Source organism: Tetranychus urticae, chromosome 1, assembly GCF_039701765.1.
Source record: "Tetranychus urticae isolate SD_2017Ah chromosome 1, NJAU_TeUrti_SD_1.0, whole genome shotgun sequence".
Classification (NCBI taxonomy): domain Eukaryota; kingdom Metazoa; phylum Arthropoda; class Arachnida; order Trombidiformes; family Tetranychidae; genus Tetranychus; species Tetranychus urticae.
In genome coordinates this window covers 27044138-27065882 of record NC_142958.1, presented here as the reverse complement: position 1 = coordinate 27065882, position 21745 = coordinate 27044138, and the positions used below count along the sequence as shown (strand labels likewise).

The 21745-nt window shown below is 32.4% G+C and overlaps 5 protein-coding genes across 13 annotated transcripts in view; 2 read left to right on the top strand and 3 right to left on the bottom strand.

Annotated features, from left to right (window-relative positions):
* Positions 1 to 3083, top strand: part of LOC107364387 (potassium voltage-gated channel protein Shaw) — a 68352-nt gene extending 65269 nt beyond the window's left edge. The window contains exon 7 of the mRNA XM_015931722.3: positions 1069 to 3083. Coding sequence (XP_015787208.1) covers positions 1069 to 1301 — 233 coding nt within the window. The 3' untranslated portion in view covers positions 1302 to 3083. The remainder of the gene's footprint in view (positions 1 to 1068) is intronic.
* A 14-nt stretch (positions 3084 to 3097) lies between these two features.
* On the bottom strand, positions 3098 to 6153 carry LOC107364386 (uncharacterized). 2 transcript variants are annotated; one of them, XM_015931720.3, is made up of 2 exons: positions 6003 to 6153; positions 3098 to 5903 (listed from the first exon to the last, which is right to left on the bottom strand). In XM_015931720.3, exons 1-2 carry the CDS (start codon positions 6070 to 6072, stop codon positions 3577 to 3579), a joined length of 2397 nt encoding a protein of 798 aa, XP_015787206.2. In that variant the 5' UTR covers positions 6073 to 6153; the 3' UTR covers positions 3098 to 3576. The 2 variants fall into 2 exon arrangements, with proteins under 2 accessions (XP_015787206.2, XP_015787207.2); XM_015931721.3 differs by having other exon boundaries at positions 3098 to 5900.
* A 2279-nt stretch (positions 6154 to 8432) lies between these two features.
* Positions 8433 to 11778, bottom strand: LOC107364389 (uncharacterized). Its single transcript, XM_015931725.3, has 3 exons — positions 10618 to 11778; positions 9154 to 9343; positions 8433 to 8960 (listed from the first exon to the last, which is right to left on the bottom strand). The coding sequence occupies exons 1-3, from the start codon at positions 11206 to 11208 to the stop codon at positions 8731 to 8733; spliced, it is 1011 nt and encodes a 336-aa protein (XP_015787211.1). The 5' UTR covers positions 11209 to 11778; the 3' UTR covers positions 8433 to 8730.
* Positions 11779 to 12247: 469 nt separating this feature from the next.
* Positions 12248 to 18765, top strand: LOC107364633 (ABC transporter G family member 23-like). Of its 7 annotated transcripts, none has more exons than XM_089269057.1 (7): positions 12248 to 13176; positions 13333 to 13441; positions 13591 to 13645; positions 13898 to 14049; positions 14177 to 14370; positions 14454 to 14486; positions 14552 to 18765. In XM_089269057.1, the coding sequence occupies exon 7, from the start codon at positions 15626 to 15628 to the stop codon at positions 17864 to 17866; it is 2241 nt and encodes a 746-aa protein (XP_089125183.1). In that variant the 5' UTR covers positions 12248 to 13176; positions 13333 to 13441; positions 13591 to 13645; positions 13898 to 14049; positions 14177 to 14370; positions 14454 to 14486; positions 14552 to 15625; the 3' UTR covers positions 17867 to 18765. The 7 variants fall into 7 exon arrangements, with proteins under 7 accessions (XP_089125183.1, XP_089125181.1, XP_089125176.1 ...); XM_089269060.1 differs by having other exon boundaries at positions 12251 to 13176; positions 14177 to 14486; positions 14552 to 14731; positions 15759 to 18765; XM_089269055.1 differs by having other exon boundaries at positions 12248 to 13053; positions 14177 to 14486.
* Positions 18650 to 21432, bottom strand: LOC107364630 (MFS-type transporter SLC18B1). 2 transcript variants are annotated; one of them, XM_015932059.3, is made up of 9 exons: positions 21108 to 21432; positions 20497 to 20819; positions 20318 to 20391; positions 20059 to 20206; positions 19828 to 19984; positions 19509 to 19747; positions 19292 to 19383; positions 18952 to 19219; positions 18650 to 18885 (listed from the first exon to the last, which is right to left on the bottom strand). In XM_015932059.3, the coding sequence occupies exons 1-9, from the start codon at positions 21124 to 21126 to the stop codon at positions 18835 to 18837; spliced, it is 1371 nt and encodes a 456-aa protein (XP_015787545.1). In that variant the 5' UTR covers positions 21127 to 21432; the 3' UTR covers positions 18650 to 18834. The 2 variants fall into 2 exon arrangements, with proteins under 2 accessions (XP_015787545.1, XP_015787546.1); XM_015932060.3 differs by lacking the exon at positions 21108 to 21432 and adding an exon at positions 20923 to 21053.
* Between the last annotated feature and the right edge of the window lie 313 nt (positions 21433 to 21745).

The following is a 21745-nucleotide window of genomic DNA, read 5'->3' as shown; positions in this document are numbered from 1 at the left end:
CAACTGTTCAACATTAACCTGAATGGCTGTTGAAAGGTAAAAAATTGAAACTGAAAAAATAATTTCTTTTCCATTCAATGAACAAAATTTCCATGTAAATCATTACATTTTGGATAAACCTTTAACTCTGTTTCATAAAATAACATTGAATGAGCTCTAGTTTAGTTTCAATTTATCACCATTTACTTATCAATAATTTTACAACTCAACTCTTAATGTTAAAACCAAAGACAAGGTTAGCGAAACATTCAAATATAAACATTTAAATGACCCTTAAATGTTCGTAAATTGACTCTGATTCTCGAAAATTTCATTCCATTAATAATTCAACTTTCCATCTTCAAACATTACTCTCAAATCATGAAAACCAATTTCATGACCATTCTGGTTACATCTTGATTCACGTTCAACTCTCGGTAGAATAGAGAAATGAATTTCTCCATGATACAACCAAATCTCTTTATCCTTGATATTGAAATGAAAATTGAATTAAAAATAACATTCAACTTGGAAACTGGAAAACACCGAAAGCAACTATTGCCATCTATACTCAAAAGGTTCAACCACTTAACACTTTGCAGTTACACATAAAATTAACTGAATTTTTAGAGCACAAATTTTCAAATACAAAACTTTAATTTGATAGATGACTTGAATGAAATGAAATTGAGGTTCATTAAAAGACTCATTAAAAGAGAGATAACATGATAGCTGTTTGAACCAATGTAGAAACAAATGTAAATGTATTTCTCGGTTGGTAAATTGTTGGGTTCAATTGAAATGTTGATAAATTGGTTAGAACTGAAAAGCAATGGAAATTTATCAAGCATTTATTAGAAGAGCAATAAAATTTGAACAAAGGTTCAGTCTTTTTGGTTGGAGCCAAAAACAAAAGGCCAACAAATCTTGAATTTCAATTGTAATTCAATTTGTCCACTATTTGTCCTGCAATTGTATCATTGACAATGTATTATTATACGATATTATTTATAATTGAGAAATAAATCTCTTGATTAATTGTTTCACTTTTTTCCTCTTTTTTCTGGCTTTTGTTTCTTTTAAACACAGAAAGTGGATCAATTAGAGCAACCAATGGTATTATAATGAGTGGTCGATCCAATTCAACTTCAAGTTACCAGCAAATACCAACGATTACTGGTAATTTGATTCAATTATCTGATTCAATGACAACCGGATCTAATCTTACTTTGCCATCACCTAAATCAATCTCTTCATCAGTATCATCTCCAAGCTCATCTTCAGCCAACACAGTTATATTAACTGCTCGGTTAGAAGTATAATAATAATTCAATGTAATAAAGTGAAGGCAACATGAGCAGTTGGATCAACAAATTCAACAATAACAAATTCACTGATGTATGGAAGCAGCAGCAGAAGCAGCAAAAAACGAGAAATGAGAAGAAAAAATTATGAAAAAAAGGACGAAAAAGGTCAGAGAACCTGGTCAAGAGCAGGTATTGACCGATCCATGCATCAATACTCAGGTTTCCAGTTGAAAAAAAATGAAAGCCAATTCAATTTGGGTTGACTAACTCTGAATATAAATTTTCATGTAAAAATAAAACCCTTGATTGAACCAAGAAAACATGCAACTTGGGTCAACATTGATTGAAGTGAAATTCATGATGAAATTAACCTTTACAAGCATTTGTATCAGTAAACAAATTGCAAGCTTGAACATGTTTAAATATGGGACAAAAAAAGTAAACAATAAAGCGAAAAAAATTGAAATCAAATGAGGCAATAAAACAACAAGATTGACTGTAAAGTGAGTGAAAAAAAGGACGAGAAAAATGTTGCCAATGAATAAAATGAAGAGTCACAAAAGACCATGGAATGAATGGGAAAAGCAGGGGAAAAAGCATGGAAAGTTGAAAATGAAAAGAAAAGCAGAAAAGAGTAAATTGTTCCAATGGGCAACAATCAAATAAATACTGTGTGTGTGTGTTGCCAAACTTTATTGTTACTTTATATTATATACAATATAAAAGAGTGTCCAGAAAATGTAATAATGGCTAAAGGAACAAAAAACGTTGCACAAAAAATTGAAAACAAAATATTGAAACTTTTAGAGGTTCAATGATGAAAATGCTGAGAAAAGTGAAAGAAAAATCAAATAAAAGTAAAACCAGGAAAATGTACATCATATTGTGTGTAATATAAGTAATAAGATGAAAGTAATACAACTAACAGGGAACCATGAAAAATGAGGCTAACCTTTTTTTTCTACTTTTGTCCAACATTGAACTCAACTTACTGTACAAATCATTGTTTCTTTTTCATCCAAACGGACATTATTCACCATCGCCATCTTCATCCATCACCTTATTAGTTTATATATAAATGTATACGAAATGAGAAATTTAAAAATTTACTTTTTCTGGTGAAAAAATGAGAAAAAAATTGAAAAACAAAAAATGAAACATTACGAGCATTTGATAGTCGAGGTTATCAATTATTTTACTTTGCCCAGTTTTTGACAGCCTAACCTATGGAAATGAAGGCCTGGGTTTGATTGTTGTATCAATAGACTTCAGATTATACTGAAATTTGGAATATTTGGGTCTCATTGTTTTGGGTTGATTCTGAAGAAATTTGAACTGGAATTGGAACAAAGACGATTAAACCGATTCTCCATAGGTTACAACTTGTTGTTCATCATTTGGAAAATTTTTATTCCCTTTTTTCACCATCAATTCTTGTTCTTCTCAAGACTGTATCATGATGATAATATTAATGAATTGTAATGGTCAACTGGATTGCTTGTTCATCCACACTGTTCATGAAATGTTGATGAAATGCGGAAAGAGAAATGAAGTTGAGGATGAAAATGATTATTCAATGTACATATAAAAAGCGTTGTGATGATCATGGGATGATGTTGATGAAATAATGTAAAGAAAAATCAAAATTGTGTCTTCTTTTCAAGTATTTTTTTTCTCTTTCTTTCTCTGTCTTCAACTCTCCTTGTTTCTCCTCCATTATCCAGCTTTCAGTTTTTATTGATAACACTTAAGAATAAAGAACAACTTGATGTTCGAGAAAAATGAATGTGTATTATTTATCATCGGTGAAATGATAGTTTTCAAATGATTAGTTTTATTCCGGAAAATATCAAATTTGAACCATTTCTCCTGGATTGAGTGAAAATTGTTTCAAGTTTCTTCAACTCGACGTTGCAAGACTTTTCTGAGTCTCGTTAGATTTAAACAGTTACAATTAAATTATGTTTTTTTATACATGAAAAGTCCAGAAGCTTGAATGGCCAAATATTGAACGGTAATTGAGGGTAAACACTGATTTGCAAGTTGATGAAGGATGATTGTTTTAAGGCAATCTTAGTGGTTTGATGTCGTTTTTTGGAGTTTGATTAATTTTATTATTTTCACTAATTGATTGAGAAAAGCCATTTTAATGGTGCTAATAGACATTAATTTACATTGGGAAAAATTAGCACTCAGTTTGAGTTTTATTTATCAAATGTGATTTTCACGGTAGATTGATAAACAGGCGCCATCTCATGAATGTAAACCAAGTTAAATTATTAAATAATAGTTAATCAAATTTTTCAATTTTGGATTTTTTCAAAACCTGTCCGGAATCAGGTTGTATTGTACAATCATTGAGTGCTTTATTCTTGTCCTCGTCTTTGTCTTTGCTTCCCTCGGGAAGTTTACATCGGTACGAGTAGGGATCACGATCAATTTTGGTGGACAGCAAGTCAGCAAATCTTTTATCAAAATCAACCAACGATGTGCGCAATCGACCAACTTGAGCTGGCCTTAAACTTATACAATGAAGGGCATTATTTTCAAGCTCACCTTGAGAAGGGTCAAATTTTGGTGCCTTTTCAAACAGAACTTTACTTCTAACTGAGGTACCGCCAAAAAGGCAAGGCACTCGGTCAACAGTTAAATACATTGTAGACTCGTCTATGTTAAGACCCGTAACAGAGTCAAAAGGTACAGCGACCACATAATATACAACGTTAGGGTCTTTGGTATTTGTTTGCTGGACTAGAGTTGGGTTATTGCTAGCAATTGTGTTACCATTATTGCCCATTGCACCATTACTTCTGTGAATTGTTGGTGTAGATTGATGAGATTGAACCGGCAAAATGTTGTCTTTTTTATCACAGGCATTAGAAGTTGAGAAAGCAAATTCGTAGATAAACCTTCGTCTTGAGAAGATTACTTTTAATTGCGTCGAGGAATTACGGCGAGATCCTTCGTTTGAAGATTGAACATGGAATAAGCCAATTTTAAATTGTTCAATAACAAATATTTTAGGCCGCATTTCTCTTTTAATTGGTTCCCTGCTAGTGGTTGCAACAGCTCTGTTGGATCGTTTCCTTTTCTCACCAGAAACATCTATTAAACCAGAAAGAATGTCACTTTTAGATTTCTCATCAAGATGAGATGACGATGAATCTGGAGCTGGAGCTAAATTGCGAAGACCAGGGATTTGTGGGCAAGTTAACATGTTTACCAAAACCGGATTATTTACATAAAGCTTTTTATCCATTAATCCGGGAGATGGTGTGGAGGATGTTGAACAAGATGAAGACGGAGATGAAGAGTCATCTACAGAACCAGTGAAAGCCACTCGGCTCGTCGAGATAATCATGGGTAGCCTATTATGAACTGATCCAGGTTCTGATAAGGAGCTCAGGGAAGCCATGTGAGCCGGATGAGTACCAGAAGTTGCTTGGGGAGAGAACATTCTGTTGGTTGGTGATCGGGAAGACCAGAGGATAATATCTCTACCGGCAACATTGGTTGTCATGTAGGGTGAGATGAATCGAGGTGCGACTTTATGCGTATAACCAAGGTTTGGTTGAATAGGAATAGGTCGTTGATAAGGGTAAGCAAGGGTTGTCGTTTGAGCAGGTTGTAAGCTTGGTAGTATTGGACGATGCCCATAGTTTAAAGATGGACGAGCTGTTACATATTTGTGTCCAACTGAAGGTGGCTTAGAGGTAGCATGAGATGATACATTGACATTTGGCAAATGATTAACGTTTGAATTGATAAATCGAGGCCAGATCCTTGAATCAAAAGGATAATTCAATTCATCAGGAATTGATTTTTCCCACGAATTAAGCAGCTGATTGTCTTCTTGAGTATCTGAGGAATTGCTACGATTAAGAGAACCATCATCAGCTCCAACCAAAGTGTTGTTATTATCATTATTATTAGTGTTATTATTGCTGGTGTTATTGTTATTATTATTGTTAGCATTATTATTAGATACAATTAAACTGTCACAGTTGTTACTTGAAGACTGGCCGCATTGTCCAAACTCTTGATACATAAATCCCAAAGATCTATCATCAACATAACTATCAGACGATGACAAATTATTTGAATCTAAATTGGTTTCATTTGAAATGTTGGGTACATTAGATGACCTTGTTATTGCATCTTCCTTTTCAGATAATAAATCACCAAAATACTTCAATGGTGGCGGCGTCTTTAAGCTACGGGCAAAGTTTTTCATTGCGGCTTGTTGTGGTTGTAATTGCACTTGAGCTTGCTGGGATCGTTGCTCTCCATGGTGCTGGTGATCGTGTTCGTTGGAAATATCAGTTTCATGGAGGGAATTTTGTTCAACCTTTTTGTATGGGATAACGTTGGCCAAACTTTTCTGCATTATTTGGTCAAAATTGATTCCTAACTCTTCCAACAATGGAGATTCATCAGAGTATGGATCACCTGGAGTAGTTGATGAGTAAAAAGGGTCTGCACTCAAATCATTTGATGTTGTTTGTGAGTTGAAAATTGAATTGGCTGTCGGTAAAGTGGATTGATAGTAAGAATAATAACCATGAGGTGACATTGTGTTCAGGTTATCCATGGGATTTTGAATGGTGACAAAATCTTCTAGAAAAGAAAAATAAAACAAAATGTAATTGACGAAAATTCAATTTGATCATTTAAAAGTGAACACGTGAAACATTTGAAGAGACATCTGAAAATTACCTGGACTCTGTTCACCATAAGCTGGTTCACCATAACCAGGAGAAGACCAATTTGGGTATTGACCCTCCATATTATACTTTGCGGAGGATTCGTCCAAAGATGAAAACACGACGATAAAGGATATTAAGGATGTCAATCTAGAGGAAGATGAAAATGTTAATGAATACAATTGGTCATAGATTAATCGACTTTCAATTAAATTGTCAATTAATAGCACCATCTCTTGACCAGTTTGAAAGGAATGTGAAAAACAATAAAAAAAAGAATACGATTTTAAAAGAAATTAATGGCGCATTATTTCTTCATAGTCACCAAAAGATGGGGTTAATAAGAAAGTATTAATAAATCTTTTATGCTCTTTGAATAGCAATTTTTTATCTTTTGATTAACCTTAAAGCTTATCTCTCATTTGTTTTGACCATTGTTTACCCTCTAACCTTTCCATCGTCTGAACTAATTACTTTTAAACATCATTAAATTTCATTTTATCTCAAATCAGAAGTCTTACAAATGGATTGACAATTAGGTTGTAAGTTTTGGCTCTTATTAGCCTTTTAAGAAATTGATTATTCTTTTGTGTCATCGTTTGTCTGTTTCTTGGATTATTAATACTCAGCCCGATTCAAGATGATTGGAACAAAATGTGTGAAAAATTAGCCAAGGTAAGTTTTCCCAACTCCCCTGTAGATTGATTAATTGGATTACAAGTTACATTCATGATGTTGAATGAATGTATAATTTAGGTATGTATTAGTAAGTATCAAGTTTAGTGTACAACATAAAGACGAAGATGCTGATGATGATTGAGTATGAGCAAAAAATAATAGACTTATATGTAAGTTGTTAGTTTCAGATCATGATGGCGATGATGATGGTGATGAGAATACAATGAGAAAGAGATTGGATAAAAAGAGAGTGTGAAGATAGAAAACAGATGCTTTTTCCCATGAAATGATAAAACCGATTCCATGCATTGGAAACACTGTAAAGCTCAGTGAGGAAAGCAACAGCAATCAACTTTTCTTGCATTTGTTTTTCCTTTATCTTCTTACCTTACTAATATCATCATCATTTGCTAACTTCTCTCTTCACCCAATCTTCACCCCTCTTTTACTCTATCTTCATCTCGAAATTGAACAATTGTAACTTACTAGACTTTGTGAGCCCATAATTAACGAAACAACCTTGTTTACCATTACCTGAATTATTAGTTAAAGCTATTGAAGCATTTATTTTATGTTAATTATTTGAATCTCCGTTTCTGGATGATAAAAGGCGGAGGTGATGAAGTAGGAGGCGGAGAGTGAAAAAAAGAGAGAGAGATGAAGAGTGGGAGATTTGGATGAAAAAACCTTTGTTATTGTACAATAATAGACACGCTATGTCAAATATAAACAGTAGTAGAGAGAGTGAAAGCATAAAATTGGGCCAATATGCGAACAATTGAGGGCCCAATGCATTTTAATTCACAGTTTGCCCTTTTTTCGCCTCAGTAGTTTATAGCTTGAGTAAAAATCATCTCTAATGATGTTAATTAACGGTAATAATCAACTTTTTTCACGTCTCCCCGCGAGCAACAGTAACTTTATAGTCTTTAGTCATTTTATGTTGTGTTTGGAAATTGAAAAGTACAACAAAGCAACTCGATTTAACCTTGATTGTCCATTTCTTTAAATTTATATTAGCAATGGCTCAAGGTGTTCCTTTTATCCCCATTGAAATACTCGATTTTACCACTAATGTCAACTTAAATTGGCTCGAGATACCTTTTAGGGAATAATATTGTGTTTGACTTTTGGAAAAATTTAGGTCACACAGCAAGCCATTAAATTATGGTCGAATCAACCGTTCATTGGAAATGTTCGTGGAAATATTTCACATAATAAAAAATTGAAGGGATTGATTCATGAGATTGTACATTTACCATGGGATTGTTTTTTAATTTGTTTGGGAAAAAAAATATTTTACTATTGTTTTCTTTCGTTTTCATCATCTCGATATTGGTAAAGGTTGATTGATTCAGTTAGCTTATTTTGTGTATTGGCTCGTCTATTGTGTTGTTTGTAAATTAAAAGGGCTACAAGAGCGGAACTGATTAGTTGTTAGCAGTTAAATTATGGGAACAGAGAGGCGTCAATAGAAAAGCTGAATAAAAGAATAACCGTTATTAAGTGTAAATTAACAAAATGATTTTTGCTTTAAAAATATATCAAGATTGTATCTTTCAATTGACCACTTAACGGTACAATGGGCTGCATGTTGATTTACGAAACCTCAACCTCTAGGGTTAACTTCATGGTTGGATAGTTGAAAAGGTTTGAATGTATATCACGGGTGAAGATAATGGCATTAAACTCGAAAAAGATGAACATAACACATGTAATCATAGCATAACGTAAGAGAACAAATGATGGAAATGACTGAGGGAAGTAAATATAAAATCGTTTCGTTTAATTTGTATACCATTTATTATCATCGATGATATATGTATATTGGTAAAAGGATGAGAAAAGAAGCAAGATGAAAAGGAAGAGGAAGAAAATTAAATTCTATCAAATTATTAAAGAAATCATTTTACGAATCATCAATCTCTCTCCTTTCACCTTTCCATCAAGAAAGAGATTAGTTGATGTCTCATAAAATATTTATACTTGGATGAAGATCATGCTGTTAGAAGATTTGACGATATGATGCACATCATCGAATTGTTTTTACAATTTTGATACCTTTAATTACTAGGTTGATCCATTGGTGAATAACAGTTGGTGATTAGAGATGAACTAGATTCCAAATTATTTGATGTTGTTGCTGGCGTGATTGGCGTATGACTTTCCTTGCTTCCTTCCAGTGTCCGTGGATCTTCTGGTGTCCATATTTTGGCTACCATTACATAAGTACGCTTTGGCTCTGGCTGTGTCCAAGATATTGAATGACCAGCCAATTGTAAACCATGAAATACTGTTGGTAATTAATAAAAAAGAGAAAATAAATTAAACAAAAAGAATAATTCAATTTTACTTTCATTTTGCTCAAGCTTTATGGAAGGAGATACGTCATTTGAGGAAGATTAAAGCGCGAAAAGCAAAAAATGAAAAGCAATCAATAATAAAAATGAAAATAAATAACAATAATAAACAACGGAAGTATTTACCTTTTTGACAGGGGATAATAATTTTTTCAACTTGCGGAGGTTGATGTGATTGTGATGGGTCATTTGGATTACGTCCGGTTGATAAGTATTCATTTAATTTTTCGATGTATTGAATAGCCAATTTAAGGGTTTCCACTTTAGATGAACGCTTTTCATATGGTGGGTCTTTGGGTAATGCATCTCTTAAACTCTGGAAGAAGAGAAAGATCAAGAGCGTTTATTATTACATGTATGATGGTCAAATGAAAGAAGAATAGGGAAAATATTAATTCTGGTCAATATTACATATTCAACTGATTACAATTCATTTGATAATAAACAAACAACAAAAATCAAACAATGGAAACAAAATGTGAATAGAAAAACTACACCAACGCCACCAATGAAAACAACCAGAAAATGTGATTGACTAATATTTCTACATTTATTAATTATGATCGATAGTCAAAAGTGAAGCTAATTTACACCTAACTTTATTATTGTGATTATAATTTATATTCACCAACTCTCAATGGCCTAATAATAATGCTACTCAAACTATAACTCTGTGCAATAATAGCAATGACTCTCAAATCAATCATCAAACCTAAGACTTGATCAAAATTGATCGACATTTTGTGTTGCTCTTTCTCTTTAAGCTATCACCACTTCATTCAAGTGTACCAATTGGAGACAAAACATGGTCTATAATTAATTGAATTGTAATCATTAACTGACCATTATTGTATCGTTGATTTATTTATTGAATCTCGGATCGTCTTAAAATCATCAACTAATGTGAGTTAAAAATTGTAACCTTTTTTTATTTACTTTAGTGCTTATTTAATGTTAAGTTAATCACAAATGAAAACAATTTTTTTCCAAACCTAGTGTCAATACAATTTAACCTCAACAAAATGTCTGTTCAAACAGATTGTATCAAATTTAAAGTTGGAAATTAATTCAATCACAAAATGATGACAAATTGAAGAGCCTAGTTAAAAGCTTATCCTATGGAAAGGGCTGAATCGATGAAGTGGATGAGCTTTGCAACAAGTAAATAAAAGACAGAGATTCATGTAAAAATTTCATTTATAGTCGATCAGTAAGTTTTTAATTTCATCAAAGATTATCTAAATCTAACAGTTTTTCTCATTTTTTATTTCAGATTTACGAATTCGGTATAACATGAAGTATTGGAAGTCTATCATTTATCTAGTGCTTTGAAGAAATCAAAGTAATTAAAGGCTATTAGTGATCATGTTTTGGATAAACCTTGTTGTGGTTAATCAATTGTATTCAAACAGTTGACATGATGTTGAGTCAACAAGGTCCACGTGTCTAAACGCGTGTCTGGACCTAAGGCAAAAGGTAGGTCAACGAGTGGATCAAAGTTTGTATCAAATTAACCTTTATCTTTATGTTTGACAATTGTACAACTGATTTATCTGATTGATTAAACAGGTTGATGTAAACTTGGCTCACCTCAAAAGCATCATTAATTGATTGCATTCGCCTTCTTTCACGCAAATTTGCTGCTTGTCGCTGTTGAATTTGATGATGAAAGCCACGCTTTTTACGGAATCGTCGATGACTGTGAACATTTGCTTCATCCTTTCGTCTTAACATTAATGATGATGACAAAGATGAAGAGGAGGACGACGAAGAAGAAGATGATAATGATTTACTTGAAGGTTCATAATGAACACTTGCAGATGATTGGATATCATCCTCATCATGATGATGATCCAATGAAGACTCAATTAACGATGAGGCACAAGAAGAACCAGGTGAAGCTGTCGATGAAAAAGTAGATTCATGGTTAACATAATCATCAAGGGAATGTAAAGTTGAATATTCTGAAGACGTTGAATCGGGTAAACATGTTGATACTGGAGTTGCCGATGATTGATAACTCAAACTAGTCTCCATAATTAAACCATGATTGGAAGTGTTGGATTGACCCAGATAGGTTTCATGTAAACAAAAGGATCCACAATTATGGTCACAAGCAGATGTACAATGAGAAGCACAATTATCTCGAAATAATGAGCAACTTGAAGGAATCTCAAGCATTTTTGCGTTTCACCAAACTAATCCATTAAACACATTAAAGATGAGATGTCAATGAGGAATGGAAACACTCAACAAATCTAGAGACGATGGAAACGAAAGCGCTTTTAGGATAAAAATAATTTTACGCTCAAAAATATAATCTCAGTGAATGTCGACGGGAAAAACAAAATGCTAGGAACCATTTTTAATTCCTCCGAATAGCCACTTTACTGTAAAACACAGAAACCTCATTTTCCCTCCTCCATCATTTCACCTTCTTTCAGTTTCCCTCTCTTCATGATTGTCTCCTCCTTCATCCTCAGTATTCATGAACTGACTCAAACTTAACCAACAAGATTTACTTCCACAAACCAATAACAAACTTCCCTCGTCCCTCCTACTTCACCTTTAATATAGGCTTTCATCTTCCTTCTTCTTCATCATCATCATCAACAACAACATCAATATCTTCATATAACTCTTCAGTCTATAAAATATAATTTACATTTCCGACAAATTACTTGCTTGATGAACTATTGATACTTATCAATGAATGAAATTAAACTTTTGTTTTGTCATTGAGAAAAGAAAGAATCCATTTTGTTTCCAAATTAATACACAAATTGTCTTTAACTCATACTTTGATGGATTTTTCACTCTAATTTGCTGATTAGCTTAAATTACATTTACAGTTGCTATTCGATTGATATTCTAATTGATCAAATCTTTTTCTCAATCTTCAAAATCTTATTTTTTCTTCTATTTGTTTCTATCCAATCAATATAACTAATCAGTTGGGCCTTGTTTTAAAATGCCAGACATTGCCATGAAAAAATCAATTGAACAACTGTTAACATTTGATGTTATCTGAAGCGACTAAATGATTTTACTTGAACAAAATTGAGTTCTGAGGTGAAATTGATACTCATACACAGCATGGTTTTAAATATTATGGTTAAGATGGAGGATTAATGTGTGTCGATAATCACGATAATAATAATCCAAGCATAATCTATTTTGGTTGAATGAAAGATACACACAGACATTTTCATTAAATGAAATGGAGAAGTAAAAATGAAAATTGAAAATAAGTTAACTTGAGCGATATAAAATATTGTTTAAATGTAAAAGGCTGAAAGATGATGTTTATCCAGTTGATAATTGAAATAGAAAGTTACCCCAAAATTGGATTAATGTGTATAATAGTGATTTGATGTGAAAAGAGTCGTATTTAAATTACCACTTAAACTGATCCTCAGTTAATCCGATGAAAGAAGGCAAAAATGAACAAAAGTAAATACACTTTTTTTTGTTGTTGTCGCTCTCTATGATAACTTTTAACACAACAAAATGTCATCACATCCTCATCTTCATCTATATCATGTCTATCATCATCTATATCATCATCTTTTGTCCTCGAAAAGTACAACATAATATCATCAAAAATAAAAGTGAAAACCTCATCATCATCTTGAGATTTTTGGTGTAAATCAAAGGTTTTTTTAGCTTTCAAAATAAAACGGACAATCAACCAAACCATTGAGATTTTCAATCATCCTCATCATCACCATCATCGTTATCTTCATCATCAATATAATCACAATCATCTACAAAAAGGTTGAGACAAAAAGCTTTCTTCAATTTTTAGGTTCACTTTCATCAATCCTGGGTTGAGTGATGAACGCCAATTGAGCAACACATTGACAATACTTACAAGATCCTTTTCATCTTCCTTTTTTTCATCTTCTTCATCTTTTCGTCTTCCTTCTTCCTCTTCTGTTTATATTTATTTGTGTTGATATTTTTGGAAACGGTTGGTTCCTTTTATTTCAATCACCTGGAGCTTCAAATTGTCCCCCAGTAACGGTAACTAAGGTTAACTTCATTTTTGTTTTACCCGCCTTTCCACTTGACCAGTTTTTCCCTCAACATTTCAGCTTCTATTTACAATAATTTACTGATAATCAACTTATTTAATAACTTTTTAATGTATGTTTAATATTATTAATATCATGATAATTATGCTGTTGACATAAATTTACTGAAGAAAACTCTTTATTTTCATTTCTCTCTTTCTCTTCTAAATCCTTTCCTTTCTCTATCCTTTGCGCTCCTTTTGTGTTAATGGTACTGTTGTTTTTATAGTCAAACTAAACGTTTTTGCTGTTGTTGTTGATTATATTATAAAGATTATCAACTCTTTTTTCCTGTTCAATATTTTTCCTCTCCATTTAAATATTACATTTCAATTGTTGTAAGTAACCCTTGTAATATAATAGTCGGACAATAGTTAGTTAACTTGATTAAATATTGACGACAAAAATGTTATTATATGCCCATTTGGCTTAGCTTTTTCAAGTTGATCTTTCATTTTCTCCTTTCTACTCTTCTTCTCCTTGTTAGGTTGTTGGCGTTGCTATTTTCAATACTTGTAACCTCAAAAATTATAAGAGAAGGGGTAAGTTGATATCTGATTTTGAATTATTTCACTTTTAAAGGTTAACTCTCTGTCTCTTCTTGATAACAACTTATTGAAAGCTTTCATCATTAATAATAGCTACCAATGATTAGCATATTGTGGTTATTTACTTTCAGCTTTCTTTCCCTTCTTTTTTTCCTCCAACCAACTCAAGTACTTTTTGTCTTTTATTTCGATGTCATTTAAAGATTGATCATTATTTGTTCAAATATGATTTTTTTTCATTATTAGCATTTGTCTTCATTCAAAGTTGAGGAGATAATTGTTAGTAATTAAACGGGAATTTCATCTGGTTTTAACCTTGTAACAAAAAACGCGCCTCCATTCAATGAGAATCACTCAAAGTAAACAAACTGCGAAAAGGTCCAAATGTAAACAAGAAAGTAAGTTTTCAGATTTTTTTGTCATTCAATAAATGATTTGCTTAAATGTATTTAAATTTTTAAAATTTATTCAATGAACATTTAGCACTAAACGATAATTTATCATTTTATCATTGTGTTTTATTAGGTTTTCACTGGAATTGCAAGGCATGTCTGGATGCGTGGTGAAATCAAAAAACATCGAGCAAGATGATTGTGATGATTTTGATATGAATGGCCCTCAAGAATAGCGGTTGACATTATTAATGGTTTTAAACATCAAATATTGGTGTTTAAAAAAGTGGAACTGACAAATGAGAATTAAAACGAATGGCAATGAAGGTAAACAAAGATGCTGGCCTTAATATATTCATAATTGATTTGGAATTGAAATCTGTCTTGGGATCTTTACTTGAATATTGCAGATTGATAAATGACCTTTACCAGCAATTAGTATTGTATGATCATTTTTTTAACCGTAAATTTCATTGAGGTTTGACTCCTTTTCTTTTATTTTGTACAGTTAATAATGTGCTCTAACCAATGGACATGAAATGTGTTTCCTGCCACTCGTTTGGATCCACTTTATAGACACGCGTTCACAGTTTAATAACCGTTTATTATTGAGATAATCAAGTTACAAATAATATACATGAGTGTATAAGTTGCATTATTGTATTTCCTTCAAATTATTACTTCAAAGGTAACTCTATTTCTGTTTTTTTTTCATTGACTTATGCATTCAATTAGAAACATATTGTCCCAAAAGTAATCTGTGAAAATCAATTGGTCATACAATGATTGAATTTTGTATTGTAATCAAATTGAAATGGGCAAAACTGTTGAATGGCTACTCAATTGTAATTTAATGACTTCTCTTGGTTGATTCAAATATGATGTAATGGTAATTATTTCAGTGTAATTCTATTGTTGCAATAATATTATTTTTATAACTTATCGAGCTTGAATCTTGCCTTCATCTGGTATTGTCTTCAATTTTGTACGAAAAGAAAAACCAGTTTTGTCGATTCTCTCCTCTTTTTAACTAACTTATTGATTCCACTTTACTCAATTTATTTAAATTGTTAACCTTTTTGCTTTTTGTTTTCAACTTTTCAAGTACCACTTAAGATGTGCAGAATCACAATTCACCTATTATCACTTTTTTTCTGACAAATGAAGATGAAATTCAATAAAATGTTGATGGCTCATTTCAAGTTTCACTATTGATTCAAGTCTTTTAGGCAATCATTATGAACATCGTTTCAGAAATTTATTATCTTTTCTCACCTCAACACTAATTTTTGCTTTAACCAGTTTAATGTTTCCAATTTGCCATTTCTTTGAAACTAATATTGTCTGATAAATTAATTTTACTTTTCTAATAATCCGATAACTGTGATTTTAGATGGGCCATTTATTTAACTTAATCAAGCTAATAATTACTGTTGTTAAAATCTGTTAATGTTTGGTACATCAGTAACACTATTTGTTAGCTGAATTAGAAGGTTAAACCTAAAATTTCTGTCTATGTTCACTTTTTAAACATTTGTTTAAATCTGTTTCTATTTTTTCTTATTTATATTATTGTGTTATCATGGGTTCATCCAAAATCTCTTCGCCATCAATGTATGACCAAAATCAAATAGCTATACAAGCCACCAACATTAAAGTGTCCATCAAACAATCATGGAAACAAATTAATATTCTTAATGGTTTAACTCTTACAGTTCCAAAAGGTTGTATTTATGGTCTCATTGGTCCTTCTGGATGTGGCAAGACAACATTTCAAAGATGCATTTTAGGACAACATCGGATAAGCTCTGGTCATCTTAAAGTAATGGGACACTCTCTCAGCAAACCTGTTGGTGACAGTATTGATGTTAAAAAGCGCAAGGAACTACGATCCGATTTTTTAGGTCCAATTATTGGTTATATGCCTCAAGACATTGCTTTAGACGCTGAGTTAACCATTGATGAAATGTTAATCTTTTTTGGCCAACTATACGGTTTATCAAAAGCTGAAATAACCAATCAAGTGGATAAATTAGTGCACATATTGAACATTTCATCTTTTCATCGATCACTCAAAATTTCTCAGCTGAGTTTAGGAACTCAAAGAAGAGTTTCCTTAATCTGTTCTCTTCTACATTCACCTGATTTGTTGTTGCTCGATGAACCAACTGTTGGCTCTGATCCAGTGGTAGTGGACAAAATATGGGCCCATCTATTACATCTACGATCTGATTGTAAAATAACGATTGTGCTAGCCACTCATTATTTAGAAGAGGTGAACAAAGCTGATTATTTTGCTTTCGTAAGCTCTGGTAAAGTGATAATTGAAGAAAGACCAGAACAATTTAAAAAGAAACAAAATGAAAACTCACTTGAAGCAGCTATTCTATCGTTTTACATGACAAAAGAAATAAAAGATCACATTGGAAAAGATTTAAAGAAGTATTACATTATTGATGGAATTGATCAAACACCAGAAGAGCCAAAGAACAACAATAATCATTCTAATCATACAATTTTTAACCAAAACCTAATGCCATCCTCATCTAAAGTAACACGGAATCGATTGTCGTATCTAAAGGCTTATAAGCTTCTGACTTGGAGATATTGGTGCAGATGGAAAGCCTTTACTTTGTATCAATTCATAGGTGTTGGCTTTTTATTGGTAGTCGTTTTGTTCACACTGGGTCGTTTATTCGGACACTTTCCGTTGGGTTTGAAAATTGGAGTTGTTAATCATGATAAAACTGGAAATTTAAGTCAACTGTACTTGGCATCAATTACCAATCACACAAATTATTGGCAAACTGTGACTTTCCAATTTGAAGGCGATGCTCGTGTTCAACTTGAGATGAATAGATTGTCAGCGTTTTTCATTATCGGAGAAGATTTTAGTGAGACTTTTGAGCATTTCTCATCTTATGGTGGACTCAATTTGAATGGTATTGATGATTTTCAGCATAAAGGGTTAACGTTAATACTTGACATTTCTAATCGTTTTGTTGCCGATGCAATAGAAATTGTTGCTCTTCGCTCGCTGATCAACCTTCAATCCTCAACCTCATCAATGTCTGAACCGTCCATTTCATCAATCTCACCATCAACCGATCTTTCACCTTCAATATTAACAGAAAAATTTAAAATTGCTGGACTAATTGCTATTGAACCAATTTATAGTTGGTCGAAATTAGATGAGCTGAAATATTTAGCTCCAACAAAATTCGTTCTTGTCAAATTTTTGTTCCATGTTTCAGAATCTTTTTCTATGATTCTGGTTATGTTAATTGAAGTCTATGAACATCGTTGTTTAGTAAATGAACGTCTTGCAGCTGGTGGGCTACATAGATGGGAACTAATTACTTCACTGATTGTACTCTCAACCGGATTGCTTTACCCAACTTACCTTTGCTCATTTGGTTTTATAAAAATTTTTGTCGATGTACCGGCCAATGGAGGAGTTGCTTTCATCCTTATTTTGACACTCGCAATGATTTTGTGTGGCATAATTAAAGGACTGTTTATTGGATCCTTAACATCATCACCAATCTATGCCGTGTTTCTTCAATGTGCTTACGGGTTTACTGGACTATTTTGTGGAGGCGTTATATGGCCAAATGAATCTTTGCCATACTTTATCAAACCAATACAAATGGTATATCCATATACCCATTCTGGAGAGTCAGCTGTTCAATCAATGATTTATGGTCGATCCTTGGCTGATTATCGAGTTTACCAAGGATTAATTATCGCCTGGCTGCACGTCTTTATAACTTTAACTCTAACAATGTATTGGTCAAGAAATTGGAAATTGGCTTCACACTAATTTTTAGCAAGAGTTGAATTGAATCACCAATCAGCAAAGTAAAAGATTGAAAATGGCGGTTAAAATAGTTGCCAGAGCTACTTAAAGATATGGAAAGTTCCCACTGGAAACGCAACAGTTTAGTTTCAACTTGAAAGTTTCGAGTTTAAACTTTTAATTTATTAAAATTTAGATAATTACAATTAGCAAACTTATTCTATTGTTCTAATTTCAAAAGTATTTGAATCATCATTGGTATCTTGACAACTCTTAATCCCAAAATTCCAGCTCTCTCTTCACTCTACAGTATTTCAATATCTATTATATTATATCTAATATTAGATATTAGCTACGATAGATGGAGAATTTCAGTTTTCCCGGTAAAATGCGAAATTTATTTATTGCTACAAGAGACAATACGGCCATTACTGATCGCATTTTCGTTACTGAGCAGAATTCAAACCTAGTTTTCATTCTCAGTCTCAATCTTTGTAAATACAAATAGATCCAAATTTAAAATGAAAACCATGAAATAAAATCCTTTAACTCTCAATGATAAAATTAATTTTCTTTATGCAATTTTCAATATCAATCAGAGAATTTTAATTTCACGGATTGCTTTGAAATCAGATTTTCCCTTTCCAACCTTTTCAAAATGATTTTCTCGAAAACTTGAATTCAAAGAAAGCTCTGATGTAGTTAAATGCTTGCTTTCATGAGGTCACAAAAGGCTTAAAATTTTTAATAGAATCCTTTCAGTTTAGTAACAATTTTAATGAAAAAATTTGATTCATTTTCTTAATGTAAATATTTAATTATGTTTATTGAATGTGAATTATGAGACAATTTAGTCACAATGCAAAAAAATTAGAGATGTTTATTAGTTGTGAAACAGAGAACACTTTTAAAAATAAATATTTTCTTGAACAAAAAAAGATAGACCACTTAATAATTGAATTATATATTGATAATAGTTTAAAATAAAATAACTAGATCGAGGGTTTAGGACCATATATTTTATAAATGATGTGAAGCAAGAGCTGAAAAAAGGAGAATGTTTGAAATTAGTTTGATTGAAATTTTGTTTGGTGGAGAAACTAAATTACCGTAAGCATCTCGAATCCCAGAATAACTTGAGTTGAGCCTCTATAACCAATGGTACCAAGAAGATAGCCTCCAACTGTAGGCCCGACAAAGGCGCCTGCTGAACATGAGGAAAAATTGACCGCAGAAACCAGAGCATAAGTTGAAGTTTCGTTTGGATAACCCCGACGGTTTATGGTGTCATTCAAACAAGCTATGTAAGCGCTAACTTGCTTAGCAGCCATTCCAACTCCAACAATGATTAATGATACTATTACTAACCAAAGTTTACTACAAAAAAATTAAAGAAATGAAACATAAAATTGAAATGTTGTGTCATGTTATCTATCTAGCAATACATACGGCTGAATAGGAAGGAAATCCACCGGTCCCATGAATAATAAACCAACAATATTGATAGCTGTTCCTATGATTGCCATCCATCGTGCATCAAACTAGATTTTAAATTGAAAATAAATTTAACATTTTCGATATTTGTATTTTCAAGTTTGAGATCAACTGGTCTAATTGTCACAATCTTTATGATGAGACTATTATTTTTTGGGTAATTTATCTTTACCTTGTATTCACCCAATTTACCCCATAAAGGATTGGTCAAAGCGTAAACTGACCCAGTTATAATGAATATAGACCCAATTTCAGTAGGGGTGAGACTAAATTGGCGTAGATGATGTTCTAGTGTAGCAGCATTGAATCCAATAAGGTTGAGACAACCAGCAATGGTAAGAACATCTAATAACGTTCCAGCGTCACAGAGAAACGAGAATACACTAGGTGATTTACTTTGTGTGTAGTCACCTAGAAAAAAATAATGAGAGAAAATATTAGTAAAAATAGAAACCAAGTGTCGATAGAGTGTTAGAATTCATTTATTTTACCTGATTTGGGTAAAAGGATGATACTGACTAAGCTACCCAATAACATCAAACTCCCCAAAGTGGCAAAAGGCATGATATATCCACCAAGCTCGAAAAGTGCACCGCCAACCGTAGGACCAACTATTAACCCTAGTCCAAAAAAGGTTTCCAATAGTGCCTGATCAAATGAAGTGAAGATATGAGTATTTTACGCGTGAATTCATTTAAAACAAGCTAAAACAAGCAACTCACAAATAAAAATGAAATGTGTTCGGGAAACTCCAATGGCATAATCGTGTAACATGATGTAAGAAAAGCAGCAGCTCCGGCTCCTTCAAATATTCTCAGGATAAACGCAAATAGTGTGAATTCGAATGGTCCTGATAGTTTGTCTAAAATCCTAGAAATTTGAAAGATCAAAGATTCAATTTTAGGGCAAACAAAATCTGCAAGCCTTCAATGCCTCGAAAGAGAAACGAGGTAACATTTAACGGTCTTATATCTGACTTACCCAAAAAGTACAGTGGTTCCTCCAGCCAAAAACAGTCCTGCTTCGAGGAAGAAGTTGGGCGTAACGTAGGCAAACTGATTGAATAAAAAATTAAATAGCAAGAGATGAAGTTATTAATACAAAGTGACACAAAGGATTGTTACTGAAACACATGTTAAAGACATAAATCCATTGCTTACCATTTTACCAAAGATTGGACTGGCTACTAATATAACTAATTCATAGATACCGAAAATCAGGCCATAAACTAGGGAAGATACTCCTTTGATGTCACATTCTGCGGGGAAGAATGGCGCTTGAAGCGAAACACAGGCAGCAACACAAAAATTGCCATAAGCCAAAGCGATAAGACAAAGAATTTGTCTTTTAGTTATTGGTACTTTTTTTATTTCTTCAATGGGACTTCGATGGCTTGCATGAAGACTACAATTTCCACATGATCTTGTTAACAGACGAGAATCAGTTGATGCTTCAAACAGTCCAATCATTTCAATTCGATGATCTATGAAAATGGCAAAAGGTCAAGATGAAAAAGTAGAGCAATTATTTCAAAATGTAAATGCAAATTGTTGTTCTTTTGTTTCACTACACTTTAGTTAATTTACTTTGAGTAAACGTCGGTTGATTATTGTGACTATAGTCTACAATCACAGATATTTTTGATTGTAAGTCTTTTTTAAAATCAGAATTGGGTTAATTGATTAGTTAATAATAAGCACTCTGAGCTTTAACTAAAGTATCAGATGTAACTGGTTATAAAATAGGAAACAATGAAATAATTGATCCTCACTTGTAGATCCAATCATCATATGTATCGGTCAATACTGGATCTATCTAGATTGGTTACCCAATGGTTTCTGTTTGTTGAAAATTTAATCATTTTGAAATACTTCAGTCAATTATGAGCCAATTGAGGCTGCTTGACCATCATTGTTATCGACGTTGCATCGATATGGGCAATTGCATTATCAGGTGTTTCGATCTAGAATAATTGAGTCAAGATCAATATTAATTGTTAAACAATGATTGATAATCAGTATCATTTACGAATGATAAACAGAAAAATTTTGATAGTCAATCTTATTTTTGTAAATCTAGCGAAATTTCAAAACACAAATTACAAAATGAGCTTACAGTTTACTAACGATGTGATTATGGGCGAATATAGTCAACATTGGAATTGGTCATTTTTACATTAAAGATGATAGCAGAAGTACTTCAAGAGTGATTAAATACTGATGATGGTAAGTTCAGTTTCCATCAATAAAAAACTTTCCATCTCAAGAAGTAAATTCAAGCCTCAAATTGAGTTTGTCTCATCATTTTTTTGGAAAAAAACTGATGAGCATTATGTCTGTGATCTTTTAAACCTTTCGCCAAAATCAAACTAAAATAAGATTCCAACGGTTTATTTAAATATAAAAAAAT